This window comes from Pungitius pungitius, chromosome 10 (assembly GCF_949316345.1).
Source record: "Pungitius pungitius chromosome 10, fPunPun2.1, whole genome shotgun sequence".
In the NCBI taxonomy this organism is placed as follows: domain Eukaryota; kingdom Metazoa; phylum Chordata; class Actinopteri; order Perciformes; family Gasterosteidae; genus Pungitius; species Pungitius pungitius.
Genome location: NC_084909.1, coordinates 2,176,481 through 2,197,497, shown reverse-complemented (window position 1 = coordinate 2,197,497; position 21,017 = coordinate 2,176,481). Strand labels below are relative to the sequence as shown.

Genomic DNA, 21,017 nt, shown 5'->3' with positions numbered 1-21,017 from the left:
CAAGTGAATGCAGTGTATGTGCACGGTGGAAGAGAGCTGGGTGTTGGGGGAAGGGGGTTCGAGGTGGATCAATATGCAGAAGGTGTAGAGGAAGGGGCCCTGCAGGAGGCGGAAGAACTGGATTGGGGGAGGGGAGGATGACTGATCAAACATGCTGAAGAATTTGTTCACATCAATCACCCACATTTCGGTCCTCCAGGCTGGGAGTCTGGTTCCTTATTGCCACAAATGGTTTTAGGCCTCTCCAAACTCAGTTGATGATCTGCTGCAGCTGATCCTCCAGTTTTTAATCCTAAATATACATTTTATTTATGTCCCTAATCCACTTTAGATGCACCTCGTTCTCTGACCTAAATGCCTTCTTCTGTCCCTTCAGGGTGGGCTTTCCCCTCAGGAATATTACTGGGTTTGCTTTTGAAAAAAACTAAATAAATGAACAAACTAAATAGTATAATTGATGAACTGTGGAAGAGATGGACAACGTATGAAAAGCCGTTCGATAATGACCTAACGGTGTGTGTGTGTGTGTGTGAATCATCTAAAACCACTTTGAGCTTTGAGTCTACAAGGTAAACATGAGCCAACAATCCCGTGACATTCCAGCGTGTGCGCGCTATTACGCGCACGAATCACACGCGTCAGCAGCGGCCAATTGACGAACCACGGTACCGGCCAATAAGAGCCATCGGGGGTAGCACGGCTCGTCCAATGGCTGCCCGACATTCTGGGAAGTGAGCGACGTCGTTGGGGGAGGGGGCGGGATAAAGCTCTGGGTGCCGCTTGCTCGACCACCCGGAGAAATTCGTCAAAGAAAGACACAATGGCGAGAGGGAGCCGGAGCCTGAGAAGAGTAGCTGATTGCATCAAAAAGTTACCTCTGACCGCCAGCCGAGAAATACAGACCAAGAACAGCGTGAGGTAAGGAATTTGATGGTTTACATCTGGACTTAAACTGGAAAGTAAAAGAAAAAAAGTAAAAGCCGACCATAACAAACCGTTAGCCGACGTGAGCTAGCAACGTTTAACGCCACTATATTAGCTAACGTTACTTAAAGGCTAATCCACATGCTCACTCTCGGTGATGCGCATACACACGTTGACGTTAAGTTACACTTGATGTACTTGGGATTCCTCAAAACATCCTAACGGACCCTGCTGTCAGTTTAACTCTTCTGTTGAAATATTGTCACCAGCATCGATGGACCTAAGAGCACTAGAAGTACACGTAACACTAGGTCATGTCCGTCAATACAATGAGGGCCAGTGTAACGTAATGTTGAAATATTTCTCACTGAAAGAATGCAACGTCGGAAAGGATCTGCTACATTCCACACGGTCTGCATGTCAGGCATTTTGTCTTAAACCTGTAACCGCTGCTTCACCTTCCAATACCTCTGGACACGCATTACGGTCGGGGGTTTAAAAACCACCACGTAGGACAATGTTTTTCCGTCTTGAGGAACACGGCTCCATTTAAGACTCTGCCTTAAAATCCCGGCAGGTTACGTGAGCTCTTAAAACGTGTGGGCAAACGACCATTTTCTCTGCATCTGCGTGCTTTAACTGCCAAAGCCCCCCCCCCCCTCCTCCTTTCCCCCAACTTCTCAAGAGTCTGCATCCCTTACAACTTGCGTGGATTTGGCCAGTTTGCGTGAAATTTGGCCAGTTTGAAGAACAGGAATTCGAAGCATCACCTCATGAGATGCACAGAACACGTTTAATGGGTGTTGGATAACTACGACATCGATAATGTCTCACCTCGTTTAGGGTGACACTGACCCCGCTGTGTCTGAGTTGCTGGTCATAGTTCGTGTGGAGGTTACAAATCAATTTGTTCACATGGATTATTGGATTCCGACTATTTGTGATTTCACAGAAGAAGCAATGCAACTGGCAATGTATTATTTTGATGGTTGATTGATTGCGTGGTTAATTAAAAGAGACAACAACATTTAACATTACCAAGGCGCAAATTCCAAGAACCAACTTTCACATTGATAATTAATCCATCCATTACACAAACTCCATCTGTATGGGGTTTCTAAAATGTAAAAAATCAACCAGATACTTACCATTGACCCACTATTGTAATTAACCTTTTTATAAAGACTGGCCACTGTCTTCCCCACTCTTTGTGGAAAATGTCTTGTGTGATTATAGTAAGCTAGTTACCTCATTTCCATTCGTATTTGCTACCTTTCCCCTGAGGGAAAAACAAAGTCCTACGAGTCGGGCAGGTTTAACTCAATTGGGTTGGAGTGCTCTAAACTTATTTTTCAAATTGAGGGAGGGCCTGGGCGTTTTGTGGCTGTGGATCATGAGATTTCCCCGAGGCCATAAAACGACTGAATTGTCGATTTTTAACATGTGGAGAAACAACAGAATCCAGCCTGTTGCCGTCCCCTGTTTCGGGGTTTCTCACTGACTTGTTTGTTTTTGTGTCTAGATACCTGTCGTCATGTGGGATCCTGATGACTCGCGCTCCTTCACTGCTGGGCGCCGCCACGCCAGGGATCCGCGCCGTGTTGCCCGCGCGGAGCTTCTTCAACCTGACCGACTCCTTCTCCAAGAGGAAGGAGTACTCGGAGAGACGCATCATCGGGTGAGCTCGCCTTTACGCCGCGTAGAAAGCCACATCACCACAAGGGGTTTTATCCCCTTTAGTACAGTACATTCAAATGTAATCGTTTAACCCTTTCAAAGAGATTTGATGAATTAACTTTATTGTTTATATGTTTATCTTCAAATCGCAGAACAAAGGTCATAGTGCAAATTGTGCAAATGCAATAACTTTAATCAATAATGTGCAAATATCCAATGTACGCCAAACCCAATTTTAATACAGTCAGCTTTGCACTGTCAACATGTTGATGTTGCTACAATGCTAAGTCGTGGTCTGAATTTATCATTTTAAAACGCACTTATTTTTAAAAACAACTCATTGCAAGTAGTTGTGTATTCTGAAAAAAAGTTGTGTTCTCGGTCTCAACAATGACAAATCTTCCTTTATCGTGTCAGTAATGGGTTTAATGCCGGTGCCCCGCCCGAGGCTCCAGACACGCAATCCTGCATGACGCACTAAATGTCCGATAGAGGTTGTACTCATTAAATCTGACTGTATAAATAGACTCAGGCGGCTGCTGCAGCTATTTCCCTTCAGCTGGTGCGACACCATCCGTATAAAAGCTGGTGTGGGCAACATCCTCATTTATTACATCAGTACTCTTAAATTCCTAGTCTTTAATCCTTTCTGCCTCGCGCAATCACCCCCCCCGCCCCCCGCGCTTCCTCATTGACCCACTTCCGACTCCACCGGGTCATGAGCCTTGTTGAGTGTTGTAATGTTGCATAACGGGCGGCGGGCGCCCCGTGCTTCCTGTGGTTCGGGCGCCGTACGAGCTTACGGCTCTTTCACTGTCCGCCCTCCACTTTCCAGGTATTCCATGCAGGAGATTTATGACGTGGTGGCCGGAGTGGAAGAGTACCGCCACTTTGTCCCCTGGTGCAAGAAGTCTGAGGTGGTGTTCCAGCGAGCAGGATTCTGCAAGGCCAAACTGGCCGTGGGCTTCCCGCCGGTGATGGAGAACTACACCTCTCTAATCACCTTGATATGCCCCCACCTAGTCAAGGTACGACACTGTCTCTGTAATATGCAGTCGTAATCATCATCATCCTCATCGTTGTCCTTATTATGACCACCAGGGAACTCTTTGTTTTAGCTTTATTTTGTAGTTAAGATTGGTGAAATGGGAATTGATGGCAATGAGGACCTGTGAGTTCTACAAGAAGCCCATATATCAAAAAAGAAGCATCTCTCTCTAACGATTAGAGAGATATATGCTTCTATATATAATATGGCTTCTTGTAAACTCAGTGGCTAAAACAAAGATTAGTCTAATCTCATCTTATCACCCTTTTACCAGCTTCATGATGAAGCTTCATATTTTACACTTTGTAAAATATGCTGTGCCGTCTTTAAACTGAAGTACGCTAAATGCCTTCTGCTCAATGTTGTGTGTGTGTGTGTTTCCCACATTCAGCGTTGTACATTCGGAATCTTGTGTCTTGTCAGGCTTCCTGTTCAGAGGGCAGACTGTTCAACCACTTGGAGACGGTTTGGCGTTTCAGCCCCGGCCTCCAGGGATATCCCCGTACTTCCACTGTGGATTTCTCCGTAAGCAGACGCCATGTGCTCACATGCAAAAAGATGTGTTTGTGGTTATACATATATATATTCAGCTTTATTCATATTTGAATCCTCTCCTCAGATCTCTTTCGAGTTTCGCTCGCTCCTCCATTCCCATCTGGCTCACGTCTTCTTCGACGAGGTGGTGAAGCAGATGGTCTCTGCGTTCATGCGGCGCGCTGCGCTGGTTCACGGCGAAGAGACGGCCATCCCCCAGGAGCTCATGTTCCACAAAATACACCAGACGTAGCGCGGAGGGAAGCCGGCGGGACGAGGGAAATGCGAGAGGGCGAGGAGTGCCTTTCTTACACCAACGACCAAGTTTATGCTCAAGTTTCATGTCTACTTTATTATTTTTTTAATTATATATTTACATAAAGGTGTATATATATATATATATATATATATATATATATAACTGATGCACCAGCTTGTTCTCGCAGTGGTGCTAGAAACAAACTGCGAGATGTTCCTCCTTCACTTTCTTTCCGTTATCGGAGCTGTGGATCAGGCTGGGTGCCTGTTGGTGATACCAGAGTTCACAGGTCACACCCGTAGACGCCTCCGCCCCTTTTTTTGTTGTGTATGTAAAGCTGCTTCGGGAAGACTCGTTACAAGCACATCTTCCAAAGGTAGATTTCAGGATGTGTAGTCAGAATGTCGTGCATCGGCTGGCTCAGGATGCCGTTAGAAGTCGATTGGAGCCTTTTAGAAAGTTACTGAAGTCAGCAGTGTGGTGATAAAGACTATATTCGCAGTATTGCTAAAGTTAAATGTTCCTCTTCTCTTTGTTATATAAGTTTAATTTTTTTTTTTTTTAAAGCTCCATACTAAAGACTCCGGTCTAACTACTGAGAAAGTAATCTACGACAAAAAGAAGACATTTCTGCAGAGGAGTTTAGTTTAATTTTTATCAGTGTGACATTTGCCAATTAGTAATTGTTTAGTATGTTTAAAAAAAAGTGGGGAAAAATGTTTGTTTTAAAAGGATCGATACGCTCACCAGTCTACAACCTGAAGATGGGTGATGAAATGTCACAAAGGGGAAAAGTCAGATTGTAATATTTGGAAAATGAGGAGAAATCAAGGCCGTAATGTAGTTGAAGTTGTATTATCTGTCGATGGTCCTTAGTGTTCATGTTCCACCGGTCAGGGTGAGGGCAGCAGGTCGTTTGCACCTCCGAACACCTCGAGATGAGTTCAATGCAACAGAAAAAATCAATGTTTAACTCAATCTATAGAACTGTGGTTAATATGGAGCAACAAGTCACCACGTTACTATTATTCTAAGAATAAAGGGAGGGTCAAAGTAGTAAATGTGCTGTAAACTAACCCATCTTTTATTTTGCTTTATTAGGGAGCTTTCTTTTTCTTTCTCCATGTTACACATGCGGTGCTCTCGGTATTGTTAAGGGAACAATCCTGGACTCAAGAGTTCAACCTGAAATATACGGCAAAGTGTGCAATATCTTTAGTCCATAAGGTGTTCTTTTTAAAAGCTAACATGTTTATCCAGTTTGTACGAAAAGGGGCTGAACTGGCTGGCAGCACCTTCACCTGTCAGTCAGGACATAAGCTCCGCCCTGAAGCCTTCAGGTTGCACCTGTCTGACACACAGATCAGAGTTCTATTTTATCATGTTTGTGTAAATACTGGTTTGTGTGCTGCTTGTAGAGAGTGTTTTTCATGTGACGGGGAAAGGACTTGTTTTAATGTTTGAGTTGAATCACTTCAGAACCAACTGCACGATATAAACTATTTTTTTCTACAAACAAAACCTCCTGACTGGTGTCTGGTTTGTTTTCTAACCCCGTTGGACAGAAATAGAGCCGTCATGTGAGTGGAAACACAACCTGTGACGCAAATGCTGCGTCTCAAGAGTCCGAGGGTTTGGAAAGGTCACTGCTGCTAAAGGGCAGGCCTTTGTTGACCTGTGACCTGCGTCAGTATGCACATTACTGCTGCAGTGGTTCCCTGTAGCCGGTTCTCAAGAGTTGAAATCTTTTTCGAAAATACAAGTGATGCATTTAAAAGATGACTGCATAACTCACTTTAATGCTGCCGCCTGTGTAGTGATCTGTAAACCAATTGAACCCGAATTCAATAACTCAACTGAATTTATTAAACAAGTAAATCAGTCTACATCATACAAAACAAATGACCTGCCTTTTGCTATTTGTGATGAAATTACCTTCTCTTTAGTAAACCTGATCACTTCAGTTTATCATGATCAATTGATCCAAAATGCTCACATTCAACCAGCCATTATCCATTATCAGCTGGGCAGACGATGCATGAACGAGACACCCCTCGTAAACAATGGGTCAAACTTAAGAGCTTCATTTAGGAACTCTTCATAGTCTCCCACATGGACACAAAAGGCAACGACAGAGTCACAGAAAAGGCTTAAAGCTCCGTAAGAAAATTAGTTTAATTAAACCAAGTGACAGAAGTTCATTACACGCAACATTAGCCGGACAAAACAAAAACACTACGGATATATTATATATATAAAAAAAGAATTACCAAAATGCTATGACAAAAACAAAAAAAAGGACAAAATCCTGGCTGGGCATCTTTCTCGGTAACACAGAGCATCAACAACGTGTCGTATGAAACCTGTAAGCATTACTCTGTCGGGGGGGGGGGGGGCTTCGGCCTCAGAGTGGAGCTCGGCTGCAGTAAAGCAGGCTCAAGTCAGGCGAGGAAGACTCCTCCACGCGCCCCGGACGAAGAGGCGGAATCATGGGACATAAACTGAAATTGAGGATGGCGATCGAAACGTCTGCGGCTCCAACGTTACTCATCACGGCATCGGGGGCCAGTCAGTTTAGGGAGGTGGGTGCAGTTTTTCCCTCCCCCGGTCGCCCCCCTTCCTCCCTCCCCCCCACCAGCACCACCACTCCGCCCGTTATCAAGTCTGTACAGCGAACTAGGAGGAGGAGGAGGAGGAGGATCGGCTTAGAAACCCATGCCTCCCATCCCTCCCATGCCTCCCATTCCTCCCATGCCGCCTCCGGGCATCTCCTTCTCCTCCTTGGGGATCTCCGTGACAACGGCCTCGGCGGTGGAGAGCAGGGAGGCGACTCCGGCGGCGTCCAGCAGCGCCGTCCTCACCACCTGTAAGAAGCCACGATTACATTTTTAAATCAACGGCCAAACAATCCCCAAAAACTCTTTACAGAATGGTAACGATTACATATTTAGGGCATCGACGTTTCGGGCTGTACCTTGGTGGGGTCGATGATGCCCTTCTCCACCATGTTGACGTACTCTCCCAGCATGGCGTCGTAGCCGACGTCGACCGGCCCCTGCAGGATCTTCTCCACCACTAGAGAGCCCTCCACGCCGGCGTTCTTGGCGATGGTCATGGCGGGAATACGGAGCGCCCGTCTGATGATCTCCACACCTGATGGGGAACGAGGGGATCGTATTCATCAGCGCTAGGAGGAGGTTATTTTATCAACGTGTAGGGGAGGGGCCACTTTAAACCACCACACAGGAGGCTATGGTATTCACAGTAACTTTACACTAAATGTACTTTAATAATAATCAACATTGGGCTCATTCTGAAGGCTTAATGGACCTCTACTTTGAGGCCACATTTATCCACCAGCAACAATCAAAAAGATAAAGAAATACAGCGTTAAGTTTCCACTGACCGATCTTCTGGTCGGCGTTGGCGGTCTTGATGGTGTCGAGCGACGGGATGCAGCGCAGCAGAGCGCAGCCTCCGCCCGGCACGATGCCCTCCTCCACCGCGGCGCGGGTGGCGTTCAGGGCGTCCGTCACGCGGTCCTTCTTCTCATTCACCTCCACGTCGCTCGTTCCTCCGATCTGAAACGAGACAGGGGAGGTGGGGGGGGGGGGTTACTTGAGGTTTTCCGGGTGGGGTGGGGGGGTGTGGTCGCTCCGCCCCGAGGACGCACCTTGAGCACGGCCACGCCGTCGGACAGCTTGGCCAGCCGCTCGTTGAGCTTCTCCTTCTCGTAGTCGCTGGTGGTGTTCTCCAGCTGCTCCACGATCTCGTTGGCACGCCTCTCCACGTCGGCCGGGGTGCCCCCTCCCTTCAGCAGCAGGGTGTCGTCTTTGGTGATCTGCACCTCGCCGACCTTCCCGAAGTCGTGAGCCTGGATGTCTTCGAGGGCGAGGCCCACGGCGTCCTCTCCGAACACCTGGAGAGGACAAGAGGACATCTCTTTGAGTCCTTTGTGAAAATATACAAGACCAAAGGCTCATTTCAATGAGCAGCAACACATTAAAGCCCCCGCAGGGCTTTTGAGGTTCGTGTGGACTCACCGTTCCCCCGGTGGCGACGGCCATGTCCCTCAGCTGATTCTTCCTGTTGTCTCCGAAGCCGGGCGCTTTAACAGCCACCACCTGAAGGCCCACCTTGAGCCTGAAACATGACAATGAATCATACATGATGTGGTTCATACATTTAATACAATAAAGGACAAAAATATAAATAATCACAAATACCATTAGATGGATCATTTAACGTCAAGTTCGCTCTTTTGCATATTTACCGTTAATAATGAAGCTTTAGCGCTTGGTACAGCAATGGTCGACGTACCTGTTGAGCACCAAGGTGCTGAGCGCCTCTCCGTCCACGTCCTCGGCCACAATGACCAGCGGTTTGCGGTGCTGGTTGGCGATCTCCAGGGCCGGCACGATGCTCTGCACGCTGGAGATCTTCTTCTCACTCAGCAGCACGTAGGCGTCCTGGAACTCGACCTTCTGACCTGGAAACGGAGACCAGCGATTTTTTTTGGCAATTTCTCTCATTTTCTCCACATGCAACAGGAGGTGTTCGGCGAGTACGAGCGCGGTTACCTTTGGCGGTGTTGATGAAGTACGGGGAGATGTAACCCCGGTCAAACTTCATGCCCTCAATGATCTCCAGCTCATCGTGCAGAGTTTTCCCATCCTGAGACATGAAGCATGTATTTATTACCTCGGACGGATAAAATACTTCAATGTAACTAACGCAGCCCATTCGTAACCAAGATAATGACTGGGTGGGATCTCCGGACACCAACCTTGACGGTGATGACTCCCTTGCGGCCCACTTTCTTCATGGCGTTGGAGATGATGGTGCCGATCTCCACGTCGCCGTTGGCTGAGATTGTGGCGACCTGCGAAGACCAAAATGAATGTAAGCATTTCATGACGAATTTGAGGATACAGTGAAAGGGCTTCCATCCGTCACTTCCATCCCGCCACGTTTACCTGGGCGATCTCCTCAGGGGTGGTGACCGGTTTAGAGAGGTTCTTCAGCTCGTTGATGACGGTTTCCACGGCCATCATGACGCCGCGGCGGATCTCCACGGGGTTGGCGCCTTTGCTGATGGTGTCGAAGCCCTCCTTGGCGATGGCGCGGGCCAGCACCGTGGCGGTGGTCGTGCCGTCGCCGGCCTCCTCGTTGGTGTTGTTGGCCACGTCCTGCACCAGCTTGGCGCCGATGTTCTGGTACTTGTCCTTCAGGTCGATGCTCTTGGCCACCGTCACGCCGTCCTTGGTGACCTTGGGGCTGCCCCAGCTCTGCTCGATGATGACATTGCGACCCTGCAGTGGGGACAGGACGTGGTGAGGCGAAAGGCGTCTGCAGCATTCGGCGCCAGGGTCATTCAAACAGGGCGAACGTCAGTAACAACCAAGACTAACGTTACCTTTGGGCCCATGGTGACGGCCACGGCGTCGGCCAGCAGGTCCACTCCCTGCAGCATGAGGGCACGGGCCTCAGCGCCGAACTTGACGTCCTTGGCGTAGGCGCGCGTGAGGTGAGGAGCGAGCGCCCTGCACACGGGCCTCACCTGCTTCATGACCGTTGGCAAACGAAACATCTCTGTGGGGGAAAAAGACGGATTACATCTGCAAAGTTATTGTGTACTTGATACTTCCAGTAAGTTATACTTTTACTTGACTTACTTTTATTTGACCAACTTTTCCGTAACGGCTTATTTGATTGCACTTTGTTCTTCAGAGTTTGTATTCCTATGGTTGAAATGCACTTATTGTAAATCACTTTGGATAAAAGTGTCACCGTTGTCTAATTGACAAAGAATTATTTATTTTTTTAAACCTAGTAGTTTTTAGATTAAAAATGCAATACATACAAAACTTACCACGCTACACAACAGTACATTAAGTGATGTATGAATTATTCTGAAATCTGTTATTCTTCAAGGAAATTATGTAATTAAAGTGTTATTTTGATGCATCTTTTTTAAGCATGCATTTAGTTGGTTTCATTTGCTTTGTTGTAAAAAAAACTTGACCACTGGTTGAATAATGATTCTCTAAATCCCTTCCAAGTCACAGGACAGATTCAGTGCAAAGGTTAGCTGAGCCCCTAGTGGCCACTCGTGGTATGACGTGGCCTCAGTGAATGAATGAACCTCCACATGCCATCACGATGGTCAAACGTTTTCAAAGCTTCCACTAAACGGTGCAATTATTACCAAGAAATTTAGAATGTCACACCCCATTAGATTGTGCAATTTAGTTGGTTTAAGAATATTGCTTTTGATTTCCAGAGGGTCAATGTTCAGTCAATATTTCAAGATAAATCATCTTATGGAAATCATACTGTATAAAGATTGTCATGTTTGTTGCATTAGAATATACAACACTGACTGTTTAAGGCAAGAGGCCCTTTGAAGAGTTTATTTGTAGTAGTAGGATTTTCTCCACACAATGGAACGAGTCATAATCCACACGCAGAGAGGTGAGATTTTGTTCTGGACAGAAAGGGGGGGGGGGTAGAACTTCAAAAAGCTATGGCTGTCAGATAAAAAGTAGTGTGGGTAAAAAGTACACATTTCCCTTAGAAAACTAGTATAATGCCATATAAGATGGTAAAAGTACTCCAGTAAAGCACAACTACGTTGATTGAGTAACTAACGTGAAAGGCTTCGATCTGCAAACGTGTCCAGCTGAAAATCACGTGTTTCAACATTCCTTTTATAAAATCAATTTAAAAGAAAAAGAATAATTTGTATAGTATTTACAATGGCCTTGATCGTTGCTGGATTACGAAAGGTAGCCCCCCCCCCCGCCCCCACACACACACACACACACACACACAAACCAGTTCATGGTCCGCCCCCCCCCCCCCTCCCCACGTGTGCTCTTCAGGTCGCGCGTCACAAGGTCATTTTGTAATAAAAAGCATGTGCGGAACTGGCTCGCCATCGTCTCTGCTCAGGCTTCGCAAAGCGTCGCCACTGGACTGACAGCATCTACGTTTAATTCAACATTAGAATCCGCTGTCCCGAAATGAAGTATTTTAATAAAATTAGTCTGACATTGACAGTCTAGATGTGCTCAACAATGTGGAGCCGTAAGAGGTTAAAAATGAAATGTTTCATCATGTCGAGACACCAGACACTCCTTATTAAATTAAAATCGAATAAGCGGCTGGGATTTAAAGTGTAACGTTAGTTTACAGTGACGGTTAGCTAAAGTCTCCAGTGACAGTTTATCGCGTACGTCCTTGGATTTTAAGAATGAAGATATTTTAGCTAGGAGTAGTTAAAGCTAACGTTAAAGTCGGGGCAGAATCTGCAACGTAAAGCTAGCCTTAATAAAAGCACGCAGTTTGACATATTAGCCACGTTACTTCCATAGAATATCGTGAACAATGGGCTGCACTTACTTGCGAGGTGAAAAGCTTGCAGCTGCGACAAGGTGCACGTCTGTGAGACGAAGAGGTGAAGCGAGCGGAGGCAAAAAAGGACAAGCCGTGTGGTGCGAATGAGCTACTCAGAGGGTACTGCACATGGCTTATCACATCCGGGTTATTTACCGGCGGGCCCCTGAACATGAATAACAACGTTTTTTGTAAAAACCTTTATTGAAGTTAGTAAAACGTACTTTACAAACATGCACGGTATGGTTCAATATTAAGCATTCTTTTTTTACAAGATAACATCTCAGATACAGCAGAGTGGAAGTATAAAGTTACATAAAACGTAAATCCCCAAGTAAAGTACGCAGCTTTTATAATTCAAATGTATACATCAATGCTCGTTCCGGGGCTGGCGTTTCTCGAACTTTCTGCCGTGCCATTGGAGGAACAAATAGAGGTCAAAGTTGACATTGTGCAACATTGCTCCGATTTTGAGAAATACGTTAAGAAAGAAACACTGCGATTACAAAAATCACGACTTGTCCACACCATAGTTTGATCTTATAAAACACCCCGTATGAACGGAAGCGTTTTGAACTCTGCCGTTAGGTGTTCTAGAATTTTCCACAACTGGGCAGGCAGCTTTAGGGCACGTCTTGCGCATGCGCCGTGCAGTTCACGTGGAGACGGTCCCCATCCAGTGTGTCAGATTAAGAACCGGGTTGCAGCAGCTTCGCATCGACTCTCTGACTTCTCACTCACCCCAGAAATGGTAAGATACATTTTATACTAGAAAACCTGCCGTAATTTATAAAGACAGTCGAGTAGTAAAACAGAAAAAAATGTGATGACGCAGGCTTCATATGGACAAGTTATCGTTAGCCTGTCTTGTGAGCTAACGTTACCTTTAACATCGATTCACAAGGTCACGCGGTTAATAAACCGAGCGAGACGGGATTATTTCATGAAGTACATACTTCATCATCCTAGTCTCACACACACTGCATCAATCTGAGGACAAAACGGATTAGCTTTAACAAAACTACGAAACCTAAGTTTAGTGCAGCCACAAACCGACTGTTCGCAGCGGCACCCTTTCTGCTCGAGATGCTTTTTAACGCAGGTCCATCTATCTCAGTCATGTGTGGACTCATTCATCTGACGTTCATTCAGCTCTCCTGCAGCAGTAACATGTGGGTTTACGTAAGCATTCACGCGTCGTTGGTGCTTTCCTCCCCTTCCCTTAAACTGCAACGTGACATGTCTCCACCATCGGTCTTATTCCACGCTGCATGCCCTTGGTCGCTGAAAAAACTACAATCGCATGCTTGTTTAAACCATTTCCGGATTCTGTTACGTAGCCGATGACCTCACGACCGTGCGTTCAGAATGCAGCGTTTTATGCGACCGAGAGTGCACAATGATATGAAGACTGGAAACTATGGAATACAGTAATAGGTATGAATACAGTGCATCAGCAGCAGAACACGTGCTGCAGTTAGGTGTGAAAGATACAAGGTGTAACTAGTAAGAAAAACGTACCTTGTATACAGAATTAGTAGCTGGATGTAGGTTATATATAATGGCACCAATAGTTTTCATTTGATTAAATATTGCCTGGAATAAATCCTGCTGATGAAACATTTTTGTCGTTTTGGGGTGGACAAAATATCAAAGATTACAAAGATCAGCCGGAAAACGTGAGGTTAATAATCACCATCTTGTGCAATAACCCCCCCACCCCTCCACACACACACACACACACACACCACCTCATAAACTACATCAGAGAACCTTCTGGCAAACGGACACACCGGCCTTCAATGTTATCTCTCCATGTTAGAAACCTGGAGGATGTTTCGCCACAAGTCAAGGACTTTTTATCATAACTTGGTCTCTATTTGTTTTGTTTTAAACTGAATTCTTTAACTCTTGAGTTTGAAGATGAGCCTTTAAGTCAGCAAAGTGTTTTTAATCGGTCGTCCTTGTCTTCCTCGGGTTCAACTGTCACAATGAACAAGTAATTCCACTTTTGGCTTTTTGACGACCAGTGAACCAACCGGGCACATTTCCCCCCCCGCCCCACGTGCCCCCCCCATACCCCCACCATGTTCCCAAACAACCTTCAGCCCCAAGGTCACTCGTACATCTGCTGCTCTCAGACATGTTGGCAGCGGGTGTTTTACATCTTATCCCTGCCCCCCCCCCCTCTTCCCACAGCTGCTGCCTGTAACTTTGCCTGACACATTTTACATAATGGAGAAATGCGGACTTTTGTTCCACTTGAGTTTTGCAATAATTGACTTCTGAAAGGCTGCCTCTGTGCAGTGGAGCTACTCATTGATTGTCTAAGCGCTGTCTTTTATTAGGCTCTCTGTAGCCCCCCTCCCTCTTTTTTTTTTAAATGCATGCTTGGACTCAATGTGTGCCCCGTGTAGTATTATTTGGTCCTTACAGGGGAATAAAGGCTTTATTTGGAGGGTAAAACATAATTTTAGGTAACTTGATATCTGCTAATTTCCTCTCTTTTACAGGCCTTTAGGAAATTCCTCCCCCTGTTCGACAGGGTGCTGGTGGAGCGCCTCGTCGCAGAGACGGTCACCAAGGGGGGCATCATGCTGCCTGAGAAGTCTGCAGGCAAAGTGCTGCAGGCCACGGTGGTGGCAGTAGGACCTGGCTCCGTCAATCCGGTGAGATCATCTAGACTAAGCTAAACTCGGCCTGACGCTAGATCGGCCTTTACTGAAGGGAGGGGCATAAGAGAGAGAGGCAGGTGTGATACGTGATAAATGTGTGGTTTGATGGTATTTGGCTAATTTTTTGTGTGTGCTGTTTTCTTGTAGAAAGGACACGTGCTGCCAGTCAGCGTGAAGGTGGGAGAGAAGGTTCTCCTTCCAGAGTACGGCGGAACCAAAGTCAGTCTTGAGGACAAGGTACGCTACAGTTTAAACTGCCTCTGTTCAAATCAGTTTCCTCTGGTGCCTTCCTTGTTTAATTTCATATTTTCTTGTTCTTCCACCTAGGACTATTTCCTTTTCCGTGATGGGGATATTCTCGGTAAATACGTCGAATGAGTCTTCATCATTTTCCGTTGCTGTAGATCTTGTCACGTCTGTTATTGTCGACTAGAGAGAAGAAATTAAGTGGCCGCCTTCATGTCTTTTTTTTTCTTTCTTTTTTCTATGTACTGTAAATAATTCTAATCGCATTTTGTTACAATAATAAAGGTGAACTGCGGATTACTGTGATGTCATTACTTTATATTGTCTTTATATCTGTGGATATTCGAAGTATGAAGTGTTTTCTGAAGCTTTTGACCATCAATGAATGAACCCAATATGTAAATTAAATAGGTAAATAACTTAAAAAGAACTACATCCATGGTTTAATCTTTCAAGGCAAAATACATCCTAATGACCATCTTATTTACATACATATGGCATGCCTCTGTGTTCTTTATGCAAGATGCCTGTTTATTCTGATAACAACAACCATAAATTATACGGGACAACTGCCATTAAAATAAAGGAAGAAAATACATACAGTCTTCATTCAGCTGAACGTGTTCAGTATGAATAATGTGGTTTAGAACAGAGGGCAAAGTTCCATAGTCTGGTTGTAATTGTATTTGTGACAGATACTCAATAAATATAACACAAACCATAGGATGGATAACATAAATAAATGGGAAAAACGTGTGGACCTGAGAAAACCCCCAAAAAGGAACAATCAGTTTGACTTAAAATTACTTTGACAAATAGGAGTCAAATAAATTTAATTTAGAAGTAACGTTAAAATGTCACGCTGTATCACTAATGGATAATTACTAACTTTTACTCTGGCTGCTGTAAGTACACATTTGTCTTAATATATACTTCTAGTACACAGCTGTAATTATTTGCATTTGTTAAACGAGATACCAAACGTTTCACGGTTCCAACTTTTCAAAAAGGAAGATTTTTTTGCTTTTGCTTAGGCTACTTTCATTCTTAGTACTGTAGTGAGTTTGGACTGTCGATAAGTCAAATAACACGAATTCTTCACTTTGGGGGATTTTCACGGGATTATTAACGATTTATGGATATTTGTACAAGCCAAACACCAAATTAAGGAAATCCATAATGAAAATAAAACTATCTAGTATTCTTATAGTGTAGCATTAGGCTCTGAATACTTCCTCTGGTACAATCACATATGTGATAGTAATTATACTCTTTGCTTGGCATTACACCACTAACGTCAGTAATAAACGTGTCCTTCGTTAAAGTGAACGCGCTCCTTCGCCCTCGGGGTCATTTCCATGTCAGCTGCTACAACACAGCGGCTGACGAACATCCGGGTATTCTGTCGAGATGGTCATGGCGGAGGGTACTGCAGTTCTCAGGAGGAATCGGCCTGGAACCAAGGCGAAGGTACGTTTTCACCCGCAATGAACACTCGGGCGTCACCTGAAATGACCCGGCGCAACCCCGCGACGCTGGCTCGTTCGAGCCGTGCTGTTTTACCGCTCGCCTGTTTGTGAACGACTCGGGTTTTTCAGACAGAATACAGGAAGGGCCTGCCCTGGAAATAGCCAGCCAGCTAGCTAATGGTTAGCTTTCGCTCCCGTCTAGTTCCTGGAGTAGCGCTAACTTAAGCGGCGGTCGCGTATCTGTGGTTCTCGTGAAAATCGTTGTCGCTGTATAACCACAGAGTCTATTCGTTATGAAATTAAGTTCTCGCGGCATCCGCAACCGTAGCGAACTTATCACCCAGCGTAAAATGGTCTTTAGCAGTTTGCTTTGCAGGAAGCAGTCGCATCCGGGCCGACGTTATCTAACCGGCTAACGTTAGCTAGCTGGCATTATGTTCACGTTAGCTCTGTAGCTTTGGAATAATGTGTTACATAGACAAACGAGTGACCATACATCTTTTTACACCAACACATTCTCTCTGCAGAGCTTCGCTCGTTAGGTTACGTTATCTTTGACGCCACATGCATGTGTCATACGTGTTATCGTGAAGTTCGGGTTGGTGCGTCAGATGACAGCTAACGTTATGTCCGCTGAGTAAGTTAGCGTTGCTTATGCTAGCATGCTAGCCTTGTCCACTGAGTCTAAAACGATCCTCCTTCTCATCCGTAGGACTTCTACAACTGGCAGGATGAGTCATTTGAGGAGATGGACAGCACCCTGGCTGTCCAACAGGTGTGTTGACATGTTGAGGGCCTCTCCCCCCCCTCTTTCCCCAACTCTGGTCCATTTAAACTGTCAGAAATGCTCCGTGGTGCAACCGCATCCACATTTGATTGATCAATGATCAGCATGACTACATTCCCTGATCCAATATTCAGTATGATCAGGGGTTGGTTTGATGTTATCTAAGTTTAAACACTCATTACTAATATGAGTGGCAATCTGAGATGACGTTTTTTTTAGGTGTGTCTTAACATAATATTGCCCATATGTACACAGAATGAATATGACGAATGTTGGTGTTAGAAACCATTCCTGTCTAAACTTGCCATGAATAGATCCTGTCCTGAAGCTGTTCCTTTGTAAGCGATGGGGGGCACATCCAGTTTTCCCAAAGTCATATTAGGTGTGGATGAGGCTTCAGTGGGGGTAGTAAATGATAAATATCACCTTACAGCAAGTCAGTAAGGACAATGTTCAGGAGAACAAAGATATCAGTGGGCATCTTGTTACGGTGTGAAATTATCTGAGAAAGGATCCAACTGTGGGTCTTGTGTCTCGGGACGTCAATGTTTGCAAGCTAAGGGGAAGACTGTGTGGTCGTAGCTGAAGTTTCTAATTTTTCCAAGACTATTGATGTTTGGATTTTGTATTTTAAAAGGAATTTGCACGATGGCAGCCCTGTATGTGATGATAGAAATCAGAATATGTTGTTGCCAACATGCTTTTCCCGCTTTTGTATGCACACAAATATTTAGTGTGGAACCTGAATCCGTTTGTTTGTGTATCCTTCACAGTGTAATGCTTTTGAATTGATTTGAAACTAGAGCTTTGTTTTAGTTTCCCACCAGCACCCTCCGGTTCACACAGACCTGGTGAATTACCAGGGTGTTATGTTTATTTAAAGGTGAAGATCCCATTGATGTGAGGGAGGGACGGTCTCTGATGAAATGTGTTGTTTTATGGCTCTGTTTTCAGTACATTCAGCAGAACATTAGATCGGATTGCTCCAATATCGACAAAATCCTGGAGCCTCCGGAGGGTCAGGATGAAGGGGTGTGGAAGTACGAACACCTCAGGTATGTTGAGAAAACTCTTTTTAAAAGGCTGTGGTTCGGAAGGGGGGCGGTTAAGGTTACGATTCCTTTCTTGATTTTGCACAGTACGAAAAGCAAAGAAAACAAAATAATGATATATTGAATTTAAGACAATTCATGACCTTTGATCCATTGTAGTGGACTGATTAAGTGATGCACAGCTCTGTTGAAGGTGCCGGGAAAATCTATAAAACGGTTTATGTGGTTGGTTTAGAAACAGGAGAACACTTCAAATACATATGAGGATAATTTAAGGTTTATGAAAGAAATAAATAGATAATGAGCAGGAGAATTGGGGCCAATACGAAAGCTCTCACCTCCTAATCTAACCAGTAATTTCTTCCATAACATTTTGTTAAGTATCATTGATTCACAAACCAAAATATTATATTAATTCCTACTTTTCTGTATTTTTTTTTGTAGGCAGTTCTGCCTGGAGCTCAATGGCTTAGCTGTAAAACTGCAGGTAAGTGGTCCATCGCACCAGATCGAAGGATTTCTGTTACAACCTGGTGTCAGTGCCAAAAGCAAACATCCGAATGTGATGCACCCACATAAACCTGTTTTATTTTGTGAAGATGAACACATGAATGAGCCCTACATACTTTAGAAGTCTGGGGTTTGAGTAGTTTAAGAATCTCCTCCGGTCCAACGAGTACTTTAAAGGCATCTTCGTATTTCAGAGTGAGTGCCATCCAGACACCTGCACCCAGATGACCGCCACAGAGCAGTGGATCTTTCTATGTGCTGCCCACAAGACGCCCAAAGAGGTGAGTCAAGAGTTCACCCAAAGCTCATGTCATTATTAGCAGTATTATTTACCCCCCCCCCCACACACTCACATCTGTGCTTTGTGCCTCTGCATCCCCAGTGCCCTGCCATTGATTATACCAGGCACACGCTGGACGGAGCTGCCTGTCTTCTCAATAGCAACAAATACTTCCCCAGCAGGTCAGTCATGTTTCTTTTTAAACCTCTGATAACAAATTTTTGTTAATCACTTCGGGGGAAACGCATCTCGGAAAAATTCTGACGCGGCAGCCCCCAATTCTGATTCTAGGTTTTACATAGTTACTGTTTTCATGGCTGATATTATGCGACTTCACACGGCTCCCTTTGACTCTGTAGGGTGAGCATCAAGGAGTCATCGGTGGCCAAACTGGGCTCCGTTTGTCGTCGCATCTATAGGATATTCTCCCACGCCTACTTCCATCACCGCCAGATATTTGACAAGTACGAGGTGGGTGTCTCTGGAAACGTCTCACAAACCAACTGCCCCCCCCGAGGGCTTTTATTTTGGTGTCTTGTCTAGATTTCTTTTTAGCATGTTCTGAATTCAAACTTAATTAAAGGGACTTTTTATGACTCTGTGTGTGTGTGTGTGTGTGTACAGAACGAAACATTCCTGTGTCACCGGTTCACGCGCTTCGTAATGAAATACAACCTGATGTCCAAGGACAACCTGATCGTTCCCATCCTGGAGGAGGAGGTGCAGAACACCTCGTCGGCCGGGGAGAGCGAGGCCTGAACACGAGCTGCTGCTGCTGCTGGCGCCACGTTGTGCAACATGCAGTCACACGTGACAGGAGACGCATTGACACACCCTGCATATACAGTACACACATCTATATATAAATATACACACTAAGGTGTATTGAGGCTCATGTTTAGCAACACTGTCCTTGTCCCCTGTGTCTCTCGGTGGAAGTTAGGTCGTAGTGGAGCGCAGAGTTCATCTGTACCTGCAGGACAAGCTGATGTGTATTTTTTTCCCTTCTCTATTTACACTGTTTATTCAGACAGATGCAGCCCCTGTCTCACACTACTCCTTTTTGTTTTCCTTTAATCTTTTAGCAGCTGGATTTGCAAAATGTAATCATGGTGACCTGAATTAGCGTCTCCCACCTGCCCGCCCCTCTGTACATAACCCCCCCCCCCCCTCCCATATCTCCATCATATTTTCTGATGGCGCTTCACCTTTTTTGTGTCTGCTTCTGTTCTCCTTTCGCTTGCGTTGCCTTCCAGCATTTTTTCCCCCCTCTCTGGGGGGGGGGGGTTGTCCCATGAAATGGATCACTAAATTAGCCTGCTGACTTGATAATGCTATTAAAAACACAATTGTAAGTGTGTGGCTTGTGTGGTAGTGTACAAAGACAACCTCTAGCTTTGTGAGTGTCCCAGCAGTCAGATCTCTGGTCCTGCTTCATGGTCCGTTCCCGACGTTCCCCTTTGCATCCCCTCACGGGACTGTGCTGCCGTAAGCCGGTTCGGATGAGGATGAAAGGGTGAAAAGACGGCTACGTATCCGAGCACAACCTCCCTTTTATCCTCCCGCCTCATTAAGTTATTTTGTGGGAGGAGTCTTGTCTATCCAAACCCACTTTTTTATTTTTTAAATGGACTAAAACATTTGTTACCGTCGACATTTTCATGATGTCTGTTAATAAAAAAATACCTTATTCAAACGTGGTGCTTGTGTCAAATGTGTCCGCATTAAAAGGAACTGGCGTCATTATGCTGTTAATGAGACGTGTCCAATAAAAAGCTCCAAAACGGGGAAATGCTGGAATTTTAATACTGACATTCAATATACTCTGGTAAATGGAATACATATGATCGTCATTCTGAATTTAAACACCTCAAAATTAATGCTAAAAAGATATTTACAACAATACTGTGTCTTTAGAAAAACTTCCCTTCCCTTGTAGAAAGGACTGCAGATTTAACATTTTATACAAAAGTAGAACAGATGTCTTTATTCCACAAGTTCTTTCTAAGCCCGGCTCCACGATGCAACGGGACAGTGGGCTCACAGACGAGTTCAAGCGGTCTTGTAGACTCACTTGTGTCCAAACTCGTGGCGTTGCGATCCGTATATGCAGTAAGTAGCATCCAGAGAAGCTTGTGCATTGCCAGTACCATACAAA

General features: G+C 45.1%; 4 protein-coding genes across 6 annotated transcripts in view; 3 read left to right on the top strand and 1 right to left on the bottom strand.

Moving 5' to 3' along the window:
• LOC119228777 (beta/gamma crystallin domain-containing protein 1-like) overlaps window positions 1–21,017 on the top strand; it is a 244,007-nt gene that overhangs the window by 71,592 nt on the left and 151,398 nt on the right. The gene's annotated exons all lie outside the window — the stretch shown is intronic.
• coq10b (coenzyme Q10B) lies at window positions 760–5,897 on the top strand. Its single transcript, XM_037488408.2, has 5 exons — window positions 760–918; window positions 2,447–2,602; window positions 3,437–3,629; window positions 4,073–4,174; window positions 4,269–5,897. The coding sequence occupies exons 1-5, from the start codon at window positions 821–823 to the stop codon at window positions 4,434–4,436; spliced, it is 717 nt and encodes a 238-aa protein (XP_037344305.2). The 5' UTR covers window positions 760–820; the 3' UTR covers window positions 4,437–5,897.
• Window positions 6,599–11,973, bottom strand: hspd1 (heat shock 60 protein 1). Its single transcript, XM_037488407.2, has 11 exons — window positions 11,847–11,973; window positions 9,859–10,034; window positions 9,419–9,754; window positions 9,229–9,324; window positions 9,023–9,116; window positions 8,763–8,931; window positions 8,486–8,585; window positions 8,116–8,361; window positions 7,849–8,023; window positions 7,417–7,595; window positions 6,599–7,306 (listed from the first exon to the last, which is right to left on the bottom strand). The coding sequence occupies exons 2-11, from the start codon at window positions 10,030–10,032 to the stop codon at window positions 7,148–7,150; spliced, it is 1,728 nt and encodes a 575-aa protein (XP_037344304.1). The 5' UTR covers window positions 10,033–10,034; window positions 11,847–11,973; the 3' UTR covers window positions 6,599–7,147.
• Window positions 12,362–20,555, top strand: LOC119228701 (MOB-like protein phocein). Of its 3 annotated transcripts, XM_037488564.2 has the most exons (9): window positions 12,362–12,591; window positions 14,354–14,509; window positions 16,943–17,005; window positions 17,972–18,072; window positions 18,514–18,556; window positions 18,774–18,860; window positions 18,962–19,041; window positions 19,219–19,330; window positions 19,484–20,555. In XM_037488564.2, the coding sequence occupies exons 1-9, from the start codon at window positions 12,397–12,399 to the stop codon at window positions 19,616–19,618; spliced, it is 972 nt and encodes a 323-aa protein (XP_037344461.1). In that variant the 5' UTR covers window positions 12,362–12,396; the 3' UTR covers window positions 19,619–20,555. The 3 variants fall into 3 exon arrangements, with proteins under 3 accessions (XP_037344461.1, XP_037344460.1, XP_037344459.1); XM_037488562.2 differs by lacking the exons at window positions 12,362–12,591; window positions 14,354–14,509 and adding an exon at window positions 16,091–16,231; XM_037488563.2 differs by lacking the exons at window positions 16,943–17,005; window positions 17,972–18,072; window positions 18,514–18,556; ... (2 more) ...; window positions 19,219–19,330; window positions 19,484–20,555 and adding exons at window positions 14,663–14,752; window positions 14,843–15,061 and having other exon boundaries at window positions 12,443–12,591.